This window comes from Mauremys reevesii, linkage group 18 (genome assembly GCF_016161935.1).
Source record: "Mauremys reevesii isolate NIE-2019 linkage group 18, ASM1616193v1, whole genome shotgun sequence".
Classification (NCBI taxonomy): domain Eukaryota; kingdom Metazoa; phylum Chordata; order Testudines; family Geoemydidae; genus Mauremys; species Mauremys reevesii.
Window position 1 is genome coordinate 6,992,422 of NC_052640.1, and position 18,922 is coordinate 7,011,343.

At 42.9% G+C, this 18,922-nt stretch overlaps 1 protein-coding gene across 15 annotated transcripts in view; it reads left to right on the forward strand.

The window, feature by feature from the left end:
- Nucleotides 1-18,922, forward strand: part of KDM2B (lysine demethylase 2B) — a 196,888-nt gene that overhangs the window by 94,074 nt on the left and 83,892 nt on the right. For all 15 annotated transcript variants that reach the window (XM_039505272.1, XM_039505277.1, XM_039505275.1 and 12 more), the window contains 2 exons: nucleotides 7,789-7,904; nucleotides 15,107-15,233. In XM_039505272.1, the coding sequence (XP_039361206.1) occupies nucleotides 7,789-7,904; nucleotides 15,107-15,233 (243 nt within the window). The remainder of the gene's footprint in view (nucleotides 1-7,788; nucleotides 7,905-15,106; nucleotides 15,234-18,922) is intronic.

Here is an 18,922-nt window from a genome sequence, read left to right on the forward strand (position 1 = left end):
ATCAAAGAGGATGAGCTCTGCTAAAGACTTGGGAGGGTGTTCAGAGAGTAAGCACTTCCCATAGCACACCTCTAAACATGGGAGTTCATTAACCCCAGAGCCCATTGTGGGCCTGTCAAGACCAGCTCCTGACACACCTTCATTGGCGTCTCCTTGTGCCATGATATTGCAGATTGTCTTCCCGGTACCATCTACTCCTGAGGCATCTGAGGCTGTGGGAGAGCTGTTGAACCTCTCGGTTCATCCATCACTAGCAGTTCAGGGGACTCACCTGGCACCGGTGCCCAAGGTACCGCCTCCTGTGCTTTCAGCTCCACACCAAGCAGCTCCACTGGATGTGGCTGTCAGGGTGCCAGTAAGGCCGGTAGTGTCTAGTGGAAAGCCATAGATGATATCCCTGGCTCCTGTTTCTTCAGAGTCTGAGCCTTCTTCTCTGGCACTGGTGGGTATGGCATTGCCTTGATCTCAAGAAGAAGCTTTGTCCTCATCAGACTCTGAAGTGGGTTCCTATGTATCCCAACTACCTGGTCCCATCAGAGGGATATGCCACTTGCCGGCCTGGTTTCCGCCTTAGTACCAGCAGGGAACGTGGAGGAGGAACCCTGGTGCTATGCATAGCTGGGGTCCAGTGACCCTTTTGGAACCCACGAGGTTCTCCCCCTCCAGTCAAAATCTCTGCAGCCATCTCAGTCGGCTCAATCTGCTGAGCATCAGGAGCATCATTGCCACAAGCATGATAGCGTTGGTACTGAGACCAGCACCAAGGGATCCCTCACACAGCAGTTGCATGAGAGCTAGGAACTGGACTGGCCCCCAGTATTGTTAGCACCCTCTTCCTCATCTCCTGATAAGGCAATTGTGGCGGAGTTTGTTTCCCCACTTCTGGACAATGTTAAGACTCATCAGATGCTATTAAAGAGGATGGCTATGACTTGATATTCACCCGGAGGAGGTCCAGGAAAAATCCCACAAGCTGGTGGACATTCTACTGCGGCCCCAACTAGAATTGCTCTTCCAATAAATTAGGCTTTTTTAGAGCCTACCAAGATCCTTTGGCAGAGCCCACCTTCCCTGCTTCTGATTGCTAAAATGGCTGCTAAAATGTGGAGAGAAAGTGCTATGTCCACTCCCATGGGTTCAAGCACATATATAATCCCCCTCCTCCATGCTGCCTTGTCGTGGCAGCTGCCAAGAAAAAGGAAAGACAGGGACTCATGGGAGCAACATAGGCACTGGGCTTCAACCGCAAAGAATAAAGAGGACAAGAAGCTAGACGTATTTGTGAAGTATCAGAGGGGTAGCTGTGTTAGTCTGGATCTGTAAAAGCAGCAAAGAGTCTTGTGGCACCTTATAGACTAACAGACGTTTGGGAGCATGAGCTTTCGTGGGTGAATACCCACTTCGTCAGATGCATGTAGTGGAAATTTCCAGGGGCAGGTATATATTATTTGTGAGGAAGTTTTATTCCACAGATGGATGGTGCTTCACATTGCAAAGCAACAAGCTCTGCTGGGACACTACAATTTCACCCTGTGGGATACGGTTTTGAAATTTAGAGACTTGCTTTACCTCATCTGGGAGCCTCACTTCCTCATTTTGATAGTGGAGGACAAAATGGTTGCCAGAACAGCTCTGGTGGCATGTCTTGATGAAGCAGATTCTGCAGAGCACAGCATGGCCTCTGCCATCACAATTAGGTGCTCATTTTGGCTGGACTCTTCTGGCCTCCCTCCAGAGGTGCTAGAGCTAGTGCAGGACTTACCCTTTGAGGTATCATTGCTCTTTTCTGAAAAGATGGATGAGGCTCTGCATAGTTGCAAGGATTTTAGAGTGAGCCTGAAATCCCGGAGCTGAAATCGCTCAGCGGAAGGCATTCTGCCATCATCAGTGTCAGTGATTTCAGGGATTTATTACTTGAGCCCAAGATCTACCAAAGAAAAGGAGCAGAGGTTACAAATGGTGATCACCACCACCACTTCTCTCGGTTTCTGCAACCACTGGTGTTTGTAGAGGCAGGTGGCTTCTTCCAACAGCTCATTTTGATAGGTAGCTCAAGAGCAGTCTACCTGTTCTGAGAGTGCCATCCTTTTCTGTTCTAATTTTTGCAAACTGCTTGTCCTACTTCTATCATGCTTGGACCCACATCACAACAGATCAGTGGAATTTAAGCACGGTGGAAGTGCGATATTCGCTTCCTTTTATTTCTTTGCCAAATTTCTGTCCCCTTTCCCCCTCCCTCTTCAGGAACCTCTCTCACAAGAAAGCATTACTGCAAGAGGTACAATCACTTCTTGTAGGCGCTAGAGAGGAGATCCCATCTTTGTTCAAGAGATAGGGGTTTTACTCCCAATACTTCCTGATCCCAAGGCAAAAGGGGGTCTTTGGCCTATTTTAGATATAAGGCAGTGTTGTGGGGTTTTTTTGTTTTTTTTTTTTTTTTTAAATAAGGAAATTCTGGATGGTCACTTTAGCTTCCCTTATTTCCTGGAGACAAGGGACAGGTTTGCTGCTCTCAACTTAAAGGATGCCTACATTCATGTGTCAATTCAGCAGGGCCACATAACATTTCTAAGTTTCGCTATCTGGGGCTGCCATTATCAGTTCACAGCCCATTCCCTTTGGTTTCTCAGTTGCCCCTCTTGTATTTACAGACCATATGGTGGTGGTAGCAGCTTTTCCTCTGGAGATGGGGGCGTGGTCCATGTATTCCCTTATCTGGATGATAAGAATTTGGTCCAGGTTGCTGGTGGTGTCCAGAATCTGCATAATCTGGTCCACTTTCAACATGCTCAGCCTGTTAATCAACACAGACAAGTCAGTCCTGTCTCTGATACTGAAAATAGAATTTATTGGAGTGGTCCTGGACTCCACAATGGCCAGGGCCTTGCTACCATAGACAACGTTTCTTGCAATGCAGTGCCTCTTTCTGGACTTGAAGGCTTATCCTCTCTCCATGGTCAGACTTCTGGGTCACTTGGCTGTGTGCACTTATGTGGTCCAGTACTCCAGACAGTGCCTCAGATCCCTTTAGGGCTAGGTGGCAGATATATATTCTCCAAAAAGGCATCGCGTAGGCATGTTAGTGCATGTACAAAATTGCATCTTATTCTCCCTAGATTTGGTGGTTAGACCCAACAGTGCATTCAGGGGAGTTGTGCTGAGGTGGGGCGAACTTACTTACATTAGTCACAGATGCCTTGGATCTGGGATGAGATGCTTATGTGGGACACCTGCAGACACAAAAGTCTGTAGTCTCTCTAATATTTCAGTTTGCACATAAACATCAGGAAGCCGCAGACTGTCCATTTAGCTTGCATGGCATTCCTTCCTTGCATCAGGATGAGGGACGTATTGATGCTGACTGACAATACGACAGCCATGTTTTATGAAAACAAGCAGGGAGGAGCCCAGTCCTCGCTACTCTGTTGGGAAGCAATCTTGCTCTGGGACTTCTACATCAGTAACTCTGTACTTCTGATGGCGGCCCTGCTCCTGTGGGCTCAGGATACACTGGCAAATCGCATAAGCAAGTTGTTTATCAACCATCATTAGTGGTCCCTTCGTCCAGACATAGCAAGGTCCATTTTCTAGCTCTGGGGAACATCCCAAGTGGATCTGTTTGCCACAAAGGACAACACAAAATGACACCAGTTCTGCTCCACAGCAGGTCATAGCCCAGGTTTGCTGATGGACGCTTTTTTATTGCCATAGTCGGAGGGTCTCTGTACACTCTTCCCCTGCATAGCTCTTCTGCCCAGAGTTCTGTGCAAGGCCAAACCAGACAAGGACAGTCTTATACTGATTGCCCCAGTTTGACCTCATAAGGACTGTTTGTCTCAGTTCTCAGACCTATCAGTCAGTCCCCCATTGTTCCCACTTCACGCAGACTTAGTTTCACAGAATCACAGCCACCTCTTCCAGCTCAACCTTGAGGGTCTTCACCAGTTGGCCTGGAGACTTCATGGATAACATTGGTGGAGGAGTCCTGCTCCAGAGAGGTGCAGGAGGTACTGCTGAATAGTAGAAAACTATCAATGAGGACAACTTACCTTGCTAAGTGGAAAAGGTTTTCCATCTGGTCAAGGCTGAAAGGTGTCTCCCCTGTCCTTGGTTCTATTCAGCAAAGGCCGGACTACATTTGCACCTGAAACATCAAGGATTAGTGATTAGTTAGGGTACACTTAGCAGCTATGTCGGCATTTCACCCTCCTGGGGACAAACACTTCCTTTATTCCAATCCAATGGTTGTAAGGTTTTTAAAGGGCTTGGACAAGGTGTTTCCACACATACAGAGTCTTATTCCACCATGAAGCCTGAATTTAGTCTTAACTGTGCTGATGGATCCTCCCTTTGAGCCTGTAGTGACTTGCTGTCTGTTACACCTTTCAATGAAGGTAGCACTTTTAATAGCCATTACATTGGCCAGGAGAGTAGGGTTGTTGAGGGCGTTAGCATCACATCCTCTGTATACTTTTTTTACATAGATAAAGTCTACCTTCATCCCCATCCAAGGTTCCTTACGAAAGTGATCTCCTCTTTTCATATCATCCAAGTAATTTACTTACCGACCTTCTTTCCAGAGACTCATGCTAACAAGGGAGAAGAGCTATTGCACACTCTAGATGTTGGAAGAGCATGAGTGTTTTATCTGGAACAGGCTAAACCTTTCAGATCTTCATTTCAGTTGTTGCATTTGTGGACAGCATGAAGGGCAGCCTAATTTCTACACAGAGGATTTCAGCATGGATGTCCAGTTGTATTTGCTTATGTTACCACTACGCTAATGTGGAGCTGTTAGATAGAATATTGGGTCATTCAGCTAGATCCCAAGTGGCCTGTGCAGCATTTCTGGCTCATGTGTATTAGACAGTTGCAAAGCAGTAACCTGGTCCACATGTCACATGTTTACCTCGCACTATGCAATTTCTCAACAATCAAGAGATGATGCTAAATTTGGACAAGTGGTCTTCCAGTCCTTGTTCAAATAGAATTGCTTGTGAGTCACCTACAGTGGAATGGACATGTGCAGTCACTCGAAGAAGAAAAAATGATCACTGACCTTTCTGTAACTACTGTTCTTCTAGATGTTTTGCACATGTCTACGATGCACCCTCCTTCCCATCGCTGTTGAAGTAATTCCAGTAGGAAGGAACTCCGGGGTGGGTGGGGTGTGAGTCTGGGTCGGCGTGATCCTTTATGCTCGTGTGATATGCATGAGACAGCAGAGGGCATGCTCAGGCTGCCCCGATGGATGCTGCTGAGGGTGAAAACTCTCCAACAACTGTGGACTGGAGCGTGCAAACACCCACAGTGGAAGGGACATGTGCAGCGCATCTTGAAGAGCAACAGTTACAGAAAGGTTAGTAACAGTTTTTTCTGCTCAGTGAATTTTTACATTAGTCGTAAATCTCTGACAACAGTGTTTTTTAAATAACCTAGAACAATTGACAGCACTATAAAATTCCTTAATAAAGTAATCATATCCAGTATTTACAATTCAGTGTGTTGTGATGTATTGTGAGGAGAGGAGTATTGCCTAATGGTTAGATCAGAGGACTGGGAGTCAGGACTCATAGGTTCTATTCCCATCTCTGACACTGCTTCACTGTGACCTTTTTGAGCCTCAGTTTCCGTATCTGTAAAATGGAAATAATTATACCTAGCTCATCAGAGTAGGTTAACCCTGAGTTGCCAGATGCAATCCCATTCTACCCAACATGTCAGTCTCTGAGACCTGGTAGCAGCTTAATTTTTTACACACAGTTCCAACCCTTTCCCTTATGTCACGTGAATCTTTGATCATCTGGTAAAAGCAGTTAACTCCAAGCTCCGTAACTTTATTTAGGTTCCCTCTCTTTCTCACACCTGCATATGGACCAGGGTATGGAAAGCCATTTATTTTTACAAGTTTTTTAATTACATTTGTATGTTTAATTGATATATTTAATGTGATCTGGTGCATTGATCTGCTTGTGAAGAGGCTTTATAGTCCTGCCGCATGTATCCACCTGTATACAGGTGTCAAAATCTTCTTTACTCGGTTGTTGTTGTTTTATAAATTTCATGGGCAGTATCAATTGCAGCTTTCATCCAAGCCAGTTAAAAGTTTAACCCTCTTTTCCAGGTGGGGAAAGTGAAGCACAGAGAAGTGAGGTGACTTTCCAAGTGTTCCCAGAGCCCGTGGGTGAGCAGTGAACAGAACACAGGAATCCTGTTTCCCAATCTATTGCTCTGTTCGCTAGGTTACCCTACTTACTCAATAGTTTTTTATATATGCATATCTAAGACTAGGGTATTATTTCTTATAGTAGTTGCCCCTGTGAGGAAGGAAAGAAGCTAGATTGATTTGGAGTGACAAACTTCCGTGTTGACTGTGAGTGAGTCAGTGAGGGTATTTAATATACCTATTGTAAGAAAGCTGCAATAACCCTGAGTTGCCATTATCATTGGGCACCTGTAATTTTCACTTAATTAGATTCATCATGTGGAATTAGATTAGTAAAGTCAGAAAAATGTACCAAGAACCAGGCTTTGTGTTCCTGGGGAGAAAATTTTAACTTGAGTTTTTTCCTACTAACTGCTTCTCACTGAGAGCCAATGTCCTGAAAGCACTGAGAGCCAATGTCCTGTCATATATGATGGTTCAAGGGCTTCCCAAGCATAATGCAGCAGGTCCACAAGCTCTAGCAGGGGAAATGCGTTTGTGTCTAGTGTCTGGAAAGTTCACCCTGTAGGCTCAGGTTGCATTTTCCTGCTGCCTCACTGATCCTGAGGCGAATGAAAACCTCCCGAACTTGAATGGGAAGCAGTGCACAGTTAGGAAGAAATTGACAGCCCCTTATGCTCTGCTTGCTGGTTTATTAATTGAAATGCTTTTGATTTAAAACAAGAATTCATGTTACAAACTCCCAGGGGCCTAGATCGTTAGTAGGATCAATTCCTTTGTCACTGCTGAGATCAGAGTCTAGAGTCCTATGTATCCCATGCGTCAGCTAATCACGTGACAGGCAAATAGTGCAGAGGAAGGAATGCAGAGAAGCCAGCTGCCTGAACTGCTATGGCTTGATCCGTGGGCGGTGAGCATCCTCCCCTCCCCTTGGAGTCCAGTAAGGGAACTTTCCTTGCAGGATTGGGTTGTTAGCAATCTCATCAGCTGTAGTGGGAGAAACACTTTGGCAGGTCCTTATACAAATATTTTCAGTTGTTTTGAAGAATTGGTAATGGGATATGGAGTTTTTACCTCTACAGGATGGCTGGTAGTGACCTGAAGTTGCTACTGTCTGATGGCTGTTTGGGGGCTTGTGTGATACATGTTTGGTGTGTCTCAATACATCTGCACATCACAGACCTGCCACCCCTGTTAACATGATTTGTGCCCTTGTTTGGTGATGTCAGAAGAGAGACTAAGAGCTGAACGGGCCATGGAGAGTGAACTTCCTTCTCATCTGTGGGTTGTGGTTGACTCACGTTGGTGCAGCAGCGTAAGGGAAGCTTGCTTTAGCCTCCACCCATGTTGTAGCTGTTCTGTGGCTAAATAGAGGAATTCAGTCTCCAGAGCTATCATTATACACACACATACAAACACTCTCTTGCTATTACAACAGTCTTGAAGTGTGACCTTGAGCAAGTCATTTAACCTCTCAGTGCCTCAGTTTCTCCATCTGTAGAATGGGATTAATAATGTTTGTATTCCCCCTGGTGGTCTATGAGAATTTGTGATTGATTGTAAAGTCCTTTATGATCCTACATAGCATGAGGCATTCTCAGTTCTTTGCTTTTCCTCTTTAGGATGGATACATGCAGTTTATACTCCAGTAGATTCTCTGGTGTTTGGTGGAAATATCCTGCATAGCTTTAATGTTCCCATGCAGCTTCGCGTCTATGAAATTGAGGACAGAACAAGGGTAAGGATGCTTGATTCTCTTTTTAAGTGTGCAATTGCTTGTGACTGTATCATGTATAAAATCCTTTTCATGTCCCTTTCTGAAAGACAAGAACTAGCGGTATCTCCATGTACAGTGGTTGGAACAAGAAAGGTAAATGCCAGGCAACAAGGCCCTCCAAGTCCGTTTTTCTTGGTGGGATTTGCTCACTTATTTGCCCCCAGTTCCCATTGACTAGTCACTGTTGAGTCTCTTGTCTGGTTTTATGTCCCCGTTGACCTCCTGTAGTGTAAACCAGGGGTTCTCAACCTTTTTCTTACGGAGGCCCCCCACTTCCCCCCCGTGCTATACGAATTCCACGGCCCATCTGTGCTCCAACAACTATTTTTCTGCATATAAAAGCCAGGACTATCATTAGGGGGTAGCAAGCAGGGCAATTACCTAGGCCCCATACCACAGGGGGCCCTATGAAGCTAAATTGCTCAGGTTTCAGCTTCAGTGCTAGGTGGCAGGGCATCGGGCCCTGGGTTTCAGCCCCATGTGGTGGGGCTTCGACCTGCTGGGGCCCAAGCAGCAAGTCTAATGCCAGCCCTGCTTGGCAGCCCCCTGAAACTTGCTTGTGGCCCCCCAGGAGGCCCCGGACCCCTGGTTGAGAACCACCAGTGTAAATGTCTTTCCTTTGACATGGAGATAAATTGACCTTTAGGGTACACTCTCCCCTTCTCGTGTGGGCGAAGAAGACCAAAGAACCAACGGAACTAGCATGGTTCTGCTGCCCAGAGTGGAATGGGGGAGCCAGACAAAAGCTGCAAAAGGGAACTACATTACTCATTGTTTGAACTCTGGGAAGCTTTCTTCCACAGCAGCTCCATGCTAGTGCAGGGGAAACTTTGGGGATTCGGGGGGGGGGGAATTGAGTCCACACATCTGGCCAAAACACCAACATAGTGGGAAGGGTATCAGATCATAGAGTAAGTGACTGTGTGGGTTCTACGCTTGGAGGATGAGAATTGGGCCTTGGGTTAGAATCCCAGTTACTTAATAGCTATAATTATTTTTAGCTAGATAAAATAAGACTAATAACAATCTCAAAGAAGTGTCATTCTGTTTTAGTTGCCCCATGTGGTGGGTTTTTGGTTTTTTTTTCCGGATAGCCTGCCACAGTTATGTAATGCAGATATTCAACCATCAGTTTATGTAAGTTCCTTGCCCGAGGATGTTGTGAAGGCCAAGACTATAACAGGGTTAAAAAAAGAACTAGATAAATTCATGGAAGATAGGTCCATCAATGGCTATTAGCCAGGATAGGCAGGGATGGTATCCCTAGCCTCTGTTTGCCAGAAGCTGGGAATGGGCGACAGGGGATGGATCACTTCATGATTCCCTGGTCTGTTCATTCTCTCTAGGGCACCTAGCATTGGTCACTGTCAGAAGACAGGATACTGGGCTAAATGGACCTTTGGTCTGTTCCAGTATGGTCGTTCTTATGTTCTTATATACAGTCCTGATACAGTTATACTGGTATAACCCCGTGTGTGGACACTTTCATTCCAGTGTAAGATTGGCTTTGTTCATTTTAGCTTATATCACTTGGGAAGGGATTTAAGCTGAACTGAAATAAGCCACTCTTACACTGGAATAAGTGTCTACACTGAGAGAGAGGTTGTGTGTTAGTGTTGTTTATACCAGGATAACTAGTAAATCTTTCCCATCTAGACAAGGTCTGTTAAATATTGTAATTTATTGAACACGAGCAGTATTCTCAGTGCTGTTCATTCCTACAAGAGGGCATGGTCCCTCCCCTAGGGATTTCAGTCTAAATTAAACACTTCTTACAGAGACACAATACACAGGGTGAGGACCTCGGCTTGAATCGTGCACATTTTGCTTAGTGACTCTACACCATTTCCTCACCAGCGTGCAAAGCCTTTTTCCAGTGCAGCCTCTCTCATTCCAGTGTTCGGACACCAGGATGCTACTCCGTTACTTTCCAGGGGATACAAAGGCTGATAGGTCTTGTATTGCTAAGCATTGATAGAAGGTATTGGTTTCCTGGAGGGATTTGAATGGAGAGAGGGAATATTTGGCACATAGGAAGGAATTCTCAGTGGGAGAGGTGGCATGGCAGAAAGGGGCAGTTAAAAGGGAGATCTGGGCAGAACGAAGGGCATGAGAATGGGTGTAGGAGGAATCAAGAACAGAGACAAAGGCAGGAGTGGAATTTTTCATGGCCTTGACGGGAAGCATGAACTTGATGCGAAAGGCAGTGGACAGATTTGAATAGGGGAGGGGAAGCTGATCTTAGCAACAGCATTTAGAGTAAATCAAAGGGGGAGGTAAGATGAATTGCAGGGAAGCTACAGAGAAGGAGGTTGTCATAATCAAGGCCAGAGGTGAACAAGGGCTAGAGAATGGCATTAGGGGTAGAGCAGAAAGGAAGGATTTTAGAGAGATTGTAGCAGAAAGACAGGCAGGGGTATATTGGAGCCTGGATGTAAGAGAGAGGAGAAAATCTATGAGCCTGGGTGATGAGGATAGTAGAGCTGTCAACAGTAGTGGAGACAAGGGGAAGAAGAGAGGGCTATGGAGGAAAGATGTAAACCAGGAACAGTGTGTGAATGAATTACATAGAAAGCCATGGAGAAAATGGAAAAGAGACAGATAATATTACTGCAGCAATAGAAGAGTAGGAGCATCATTTTCATAGGGAGTTGAGCACCCACTGCTCCTGTAGACTTCAATCAGAGCTGTGGATGCCCAGCACCTCTGAAAATCAGGCTCTTCCTTCCAAGGCAGTTAGGGTGGCTCTTGACTTTTCAAATGTTCATCAGCATTACACTAAGGGAGACATTGGCCTACGTCACAATGAGCAGTTAGGTGTCTAACTTGCACTGAGAAGTTGGTCACCTACCTGCCATTCTCCCTTAAATTGTTGTTTGGAAAAGGACGCTTTCAAGATTGGAAGCCCACATTTTAACCTTTAATCTTGTAGGTTTCATCTAAGATTATTATATGTACTTCGCAGAAACACTTTATCATTCCCCCCACCCCCAAATAAATGTTTCAGTGCTTAAAAGGGAGGGGGGGAGGGGGAAAGTCTGCCAATGGCCCAGAACTCAAACAACCCTACAGCAACAAACTCAGCTCTCAATGCAGCTATATGATAATAATGTATTATACTCAGTCTAGCACTCATGAGCAATCCTACAATAACAAAGACATGTAAATAATCAAATGCTCACAAGTAACCCTACAATAACAACGATGTGTATGCAGCCCTACACTAATGAACTGACCTGCAATAAAACGTGACAGAGAAAATAAAAATACATATGTTTTTTGTAAAATGGTGATTAATAAAATCCTGAAATCATTATACAAGTCTCTCTTAAGAGTAAATGTTTTCAAAATGAACAGAATGCACTATTCAGTTTACTTTGTGGAACAAATATTGTAATTTCTTCTTTATTTGAATAATCCTCACTGAGTGGTATAGCCAGATCGTGTTTAATGTACTTGAAAGCGAGTTCGCCAGTGAACAGACTGCAGATGGGTTTCTCCTGAGTATTGATCTTTCCATTGTGTGTAACACAGTAGTAAATTACATGATGTGATTCACAAAGTAATTGCCACACTCAAATCAAAGTGTAATCTGGGTGTGTTTCCCCTCTTGATTTTGCACAGAGCAATTTTATGGAGGTTTCACTGTGTTTAAACCTGCTGTATAATGCTTAATCATCTTTGATTGCTGGTATTCAAAGCCATTTTTATGCTAGGTGCAGTTGTTGTTGTCTTAGCAGCTAAGACAAGGATAATACATGGCTGAAATGGTAATGCTGATTTAGAGCCCAATAAAACCCCCTAGCTTGTACACTTGTCATGCTTATTCTATCTTAATTTCTCATATCCCTGGGAGATTTTTAAAGAGGGTTATAGCCATTTAAAATAGTTTTTAGACATGTTTTTTATAACTCCTTATTGTTGGAAACAGCTTCTAATGTGCAATTGAGGTAAACAATTATTCTCTAGCCTTGCAGTTTGTAGAGATTTTCATTCTGCCTTTCCTAGAGGCCAATTAACAGCTAGTCAAATAGGCCAAGCAGTTTAGCTCTCTGCTAGACCAGCTTGGGTAACTGCAAAGCAGGCTGCGATGCAAAGGTTCATCATTTTGGCTTAGGGGTGTTATGGGTTCAGTATTACGAAGGAGAAGAAATGTTAAGCTATTTTTAGCTGATCTAGATTTAGCCACATTAATGTATTTGAACCTGTATGAGGATACAAGCATTCAAAATATATACGTAAGGTGGTCACTCACAGATGATGGTATTTGCTACTGATTCTGTTTTCTGGAACCTAAAGTTAAAATTTTAAATTGATAGATTAATTTCCCCCCAAATTAATTTTAAAAAATTGTTTAAAAAATATTGCGATGAGAATGATTCAATGCAAGTAGAAGACATAATGATTTTTTTTAATAGCTATAGTGTAAGAAACTAATACTTTCTAGGGGAGACTGTGTCTCACATATGCTTGGGTTTTTTTGTTTTTTGTATAAGTCTCTAAAATAATTTCACTTTGAACTGTAGATACGATCATATTCCGGAGAGAATTTTTCTCACTGTACAGGAATAATTAAAAATGTATTCAGTGGATTGTAAATTATTAATCATAGAAGTTAGAGCTGGAAAACATCTATTAGATTATCTAGTCTATCCCCCTGCTGGTGCAGGTTTTAGTCCCTCGGCAGAAGATACGTTAGATAGTAAATTGTAAACTGATCACAGATAACTTTTGGCTTCATAATTATTTTTTTTTAAAGTTCATTTGACCTACGGATATCCAATAGGAAAAGGTATGGGCATGTACATCATACAATTCACATCCATTACAACTAATAAATATCTAGGAAGGTCATAAATGATGTACTCATTTATGCTTTTGCATAAAGCACATTTAAGACATTTTTAAACCACTGTCAATCTTAGATTTGCTTCTACAGCAAAAGGCACTGTAGACCTCTATACAGTATCTATTACTACATATGGTAGCTCTTACTTTTGAAGGTTTATAAAGCAGAGCTATCTCAGGCAAATAGCGGATTACAGAGGCATGGAGGGATTTGCTGTGGGTTGGAACATTGATAGTGAGGCAATTAGGAACTCAAATTGAATATTAAAGATTGATATACATAATGGGAGCACTGCATGCATTACTGCCTTGTCTTTCACATTGAATTAACATTGGTAACAACTAAATTTGGTGAAGCTCAGAATCTGTCAACAAATGTTGAGCAATGATGTCTTTAATATTCCCAGGCATGTGGCTGAAAACCTTTTGAAGGCTGAGGGGTGGAAGGCGGCTTCCTGTTTGTAAGTCAATTCTTTGCAAATTTTGTTTCCTGCAGTGCTCTCTTGGAAAAATTTGAGTTCCTTTATTAGCATATATTTTAGCATGGCTAATTTCCCTTGTGTTCTGTAATAGTGATAAGTGACATGATCTCTTCTTTCTGACATGTAACCAAACCAAAAGGAAAAAGGATTCTCCAATACTTTAACACCCTGGGGTTGAATGTTGTTCTCGCATCTAGGTTTTGGTTTTTTAGAAGTACAGTGCTGTATAACACACAACTTAGGGAATGTTTGGAACGATGCAGCAGCAATCAGTTGCATCACCCTCAGCAACATTTGACAGCATCTGGGTTCAGATTTGCCAGCTACATTTGTGCTGAGTTTATGAGGTCTCAGCTCTGGTAAACACTTTGGATTACTTATACTCTACCTTGCAATGCACTTAGTTTCCTTAATGACATGTTATTTTATTGTTTAAAGTGTTTCAATTTCCCCTACAATGGGAGCAGATGCAAGTTTTTTTGACTGTCTACTCAGGGCACAATTTTCAAATGTGGACATTTTAGCAGAACATCTGAATCCCACAGGTGGATGCTCTGCTCATGAGGCAGGTGTGTAAATGTCTGTTTTGCACAGCCAAGTGCCAGTATGAGTTTCCAGATGCTGTATTTAGTCATTCTATTTAGACTCCCATGTTTAAAGAAAATAGACTGCCTGTAATAATGATCCTTTCTGGTGCAATGCAGTTTTCATTAAAGGTGGGCAGATATGTGTTAGACCTGTTGGTTAAGTGAGAAGTTAAACTGCATAGAATGTGTTAAGAGCTGTTTCAAATAATCCTGCTGCAATGTATGCAAGAGAGGTTTTATCCAGCCCACAAAATGCAAATTCAGTGCCTGCAAGGAGTAAGAACTGTTCAGTGTAAGTACCTGTGCATGCAAGGTATATGGCATTCGTTTTTAAAAAACAAACAAACAAAGCAAATGTACATACGTATTCAAACACAGCAAATGTACATACATATTCCCAAATTGGAGGCTCCACAGTGTCTTCCTTAGCACAGAGATCTCCCTTACTTGGAAAACTGTTAGAGGGGAAAAAAGCAGTTTCTTTTTCTTTTAAACATTAAATAAATATCACAGATATACAGCACTGAGACATCAGCTTCTAATACGAAAATGGCAAGGCTGGGAGATAAAGGGAAGGGGATAGCATTTTTTGATAGAATCCCACTTTTCTGTTTGATTCAGGGCAAACGTTGATTGACTACCAAAATATTAAGAGTAAAACAAATGTAGGGGCCTTTTTTTTGTATTTAATGTTTGAATGTGATATACCAACAATCAAAATTTTGTTTTTGTTCCATTGTTTAATCAAATGGTGGTATTGTAAAGACCTGAGTTGACAAGGATCGAGTTTCCTGCTTGGCTCTTTGTAGGTAATAATGCTGTTTTGACAAATCATGGAATAATTTTTAGGAAATCAAAAGAACCCACATTTATTTTAACTTGAATTTTAGTGACTAACATCTGTATGTGACCACCCTATGTTTATACAGTAGATAAATAATACCTTAGGGGGCCATGCATCAGTTTCATGATTTCGTAAGACCACAACTCCCTTCCCACCTCCCCCACCAACCCAAGAGGGTACAAATTAGTGAACCAAGGAATGATGCTATCATAGCAGGCAGGCAGGCAGTCTCCTCATTTCGTATGCTGAACGCATACATCTCACTCAGCTCCCACCCTCTTTCCCCTCCCCCTCCTGCATACCGTTTGTGCTCTTGATAACATGATGAGAATGATGACTGGCTCTTGTGCTGCAAACTTCTCTCCCTTCCACATGGATTGACAGTCTCAATCTTGCTTTCAGGTGCATGCCAAATTCCGTTATCCTTTCTACTATGAAATGTGCTGGTATGTTCTGGAGAGATACGTGTCCTGTGTGACCCAGCGCTGCCACCTCAGCAAAGAATACCAGAAAGAATCAATGTTAATTGGTGAGTGAATCCTTCGAGTGCGAATTCAGAATGGACGCTGGCACCTCAGACTAGTCATTGCTTTGGCTTTTGCAAAGCAGACTGTAAATTAAATTGGAGAAATGTAGAGATCCTAATGAATTATTTCATTATTTGGGGATGGAGAAGATTTGAAGCTCAAGCATTTCACTGAACCGCCACCCTTCCTTGAATGATATTTATTGAGCTTTTCCATGGCAAATGGATCTCAGAAAATTAATTTCAGATTTGTTTATTTCTTGGTTTCAGTAATGTTTGTGTTGAGGTGATCTGCCAAATAGTTGAGGATTTACTGTTGCATTTGGCATATTACTTTAGCAGCCAAAAAGTCTGCATTGCAAATTTGTTCTGTTGGTTTGGATAGTTAGCACTTCTATAGCACTTTTTGTCTACACAGTGCACTACAAGCAGCCACTAAATCTGGCTTCTTTTTTCTTTTTTTACATCTCTGGTTTTATTTTTCCCAAACTGGTGGTTAGTTTATTTAAAAAACCAAACAAACTTACATTATCAATAACTTAGATGCAGGCAGGGCAAAGAAACCTTTAAAACAGTAGCTGAAAGTGAACTGTGGCAGAGATGGATGGATGGGATCAAAGTGGGAAAGTGTCAAGGGTTGATACTGACATGAGCTTGGAGTAAGCTTGAGTTCTAGCAGTACAGCTAGAGTTCTAGTCTTGCCTATCAGCTTTATTTATTTTATTTCCAAAGGGCCACTGGGCCATGCCATCTTGCTTTTAGGCACAGAAAGGCTGAAAGTAGCACAAGTATCAGCTAGATCAGGCTGGTACATCTGGAAGTGGAGAGAGAAGCTAAAGTATTTCCATCCCACCCTTTTCCCTACTCCCCTAGCTGGCCATCATTGTGAATACCACATGTTTTGGGAGCCCCAGAGGTTTTAGAGAGACTGGCCAGCAGTCAGGACATAAATGGCCACCTAATGCATCATGAGATTTCAATGAAAAGGGCTGCACGGGTGGTAAGCATTGCTCTTTAGTGAGCCATGCTGCCAGGGAGTAGCATGGAGAAGCTGACTGACTGCAAAGGTACTCTAGGGGTATGTTCAGACTACCCGCCGTATCGGCGGGTAGCGATCAATTTTCGGGTATCGATATATCGCGTCTCATCTAGATATGGAACCGTCGCCATCTAAATCACCAACGTGAATCCAGGTCAGCTCAGTAGTTACTGTTGGTGATTTGGTCAGCCATGCGGAATGGGTCTCAGGTTATGTCTACACTAGATAGCTTACAGTGACATTGGTACAGCTGTGCCACTGTAAGATCTCTTGTGTAGCTGCTTTATGCTGACGGGAGAGCTCTCCCGTTGATATAATTAAACCACCCCCAGCGAGCAGCGGTAGCTATGGCGGTGAGAGAAGTTCTCCCGCTGACCTAGTGCTATGCACACTACCACATATGCCTGTGAAACTTTTGTCACTCAGGCTATGTGTGTTTTTCACACCCTTGAGCGACATACATTTTGCTGACTTAAGTGGTAGCATAAGCATGACCTTAGTCCAGCTCCTAGTGGTGAGGCATCCAAGTCATGTAAAAACACAGTTGTCACCAAGTTGGCCCATTTTGGCAATCTCAGTAGGCTGAATCAGCAGAATAACGGGCCATGGAGATTAAGTTATCTTCTCAGCTCTATAGATGGTGCTTTTAGGCCAGGATTGAGGCAGTATGGAGAACCTTGGACTGCCATTGCCCATTTGTAGGAATTCTGTGGATGCAAAGAGAACTTTTGGTGTCCCCAGGGCTGTCAGTCCAGCCCTTTGCACCAGCACTAAAATTACTTAGACTCAAAATTGTATTTTGGATCCTGAATACTGGGATGCCTGCTGCAGGAAGAAAATGTTGTGATGGAAAGAGACTGTTCATTGTGGGGAAGGAGCTAGAAATGGAGCGTTCAGGGTGATAGAGTAGGAGTCAGTGCTTAGGTGGGGATGAAGAGGGCAGCCATCTTTAATTGGGTCCCAGTTTTCCTCCAGACTTACCCCCAATTTTGAGAGACATGCTGCTTCTCTAGAGTTTCAACTGGAAAGGGCACTTAGAGCCTTCAAGGGAAAAAGCCTCAGTAAAAACAAGTCCGAAAAGCAGTAATAGTTTAAGCAATCAAAATAAGTTTTATATTTTAAATAAAATAAATTTTATATGATGCAAGTGAGAAGTGCTTTGAAGAACTGCTGCCTATAGAAATACTTGGATTTAAAGAGCAAAATTCTATATCTCTGAGAAGTATGCTGGCCCTCTCCACTGTGTGACTATTGCATTGTCTAGGATCATCAAGCACCCTCTCATCCACCCAGGGGCTCTGGCAGGACAACACAAGCCTGGCAGGAAGAGACCTGGGTCAAAAGTGGGACAGTTTGGAAGTCTAAGTTGCAGTGAGCACTAGAATGGGGCATGCCTTCTCTTTCTGGGTGCCGTGGGAAGGAACTTGCACTCCTGGCAAACCCCACAGTGAGACACATTGTCTCCTTCCTTGGCTGTTGGGCCTGGGGAATGAAAATGGGTTTTTTTGTAAGGAAGGCTCCTTTTCCCTATAGCGTCAAAGGTTTCTCAAATATTCTTTAAATAAGTTTCCAAATCCTTTTTAAATCTAACTCTCCCTGATTTTCAATAACCTGTTGGAAGCTTGAATTTGTTTAATTATTTCCATCATGCACACATGGATTTGTTATTGAAGGGCTGTTTGCTGGAGCTGCACACTGACTTGTTATGGCCAGTTATGTTAATGTGTGTGCGCATGCAGTGCACACTTGTCATCAGATTGTTCATGAGTTTGTTATTGTAGGGTTCCTATTGAATTTTGTACTCTAGATTGTTGCACAGTTGTGAAGGTTTCTTTATTATTATAGGAATGCTTCTCAGAGCAAGACTGAAGGTACTGTTTCTCATCCTCCTTTTTTGGATTCTCTCTCTACTTCCCTGATCTTCATTTGCAGATTGGTAGTAGCAGCTAATGAAGAGCCCATCCCCCAGTTTGATTAGACCCTTCTGGAGTCTTACATTTCTCTTCCCTTACCATTTTACTAGAACCTGAACCAAAACTCCAGGTCCTAATGTAGTGATACCTGCTACAATTCTTCAGCAGGGATAGAACCTGGGACCTTCAGCGGTAAAATCACAAACCAGTGCTACTTGAGCTAACGGAGCCCCAGGCAATAGAGTGAGGCATGATTACAGGCACTTTGACAGTGTATTATGTTAATACCACCAGACTTCAAACATGTTAGGATCTTAATCTGACCTTGCTCTCTTGGACAGACGTGTACTTTTTACTCACTTAAACAGTCTCTGTCTACAGCATATTTTATCACCTGGCTGCCACCTTCAACTTCAGTTCACTAGCATACTAAACAGTGTCAGTCTCAGTGCTGCTTTCTGTCATTGACTCCTAGGATTTTCTCTCTGTTCTAAGAAAGACATTTATTTATGCATCTTTGTCGTAATCTATTTTTTATTCCCTGTCAGACACTACCTTTTAACTGATTATATAGATGTGAGGGACCTTACTAACTGCTGTTCAAAAGGCCAAGTTTATTATATCATCTGGATTCCCATTTTTGGTATTTTGCTGTTTTTTTCAAAGAATTCTAACAGAATCACAGCTCCTATCAAGAGAAATCATATCTCTGTTCTATTTCCCTATCATATTTTATTACT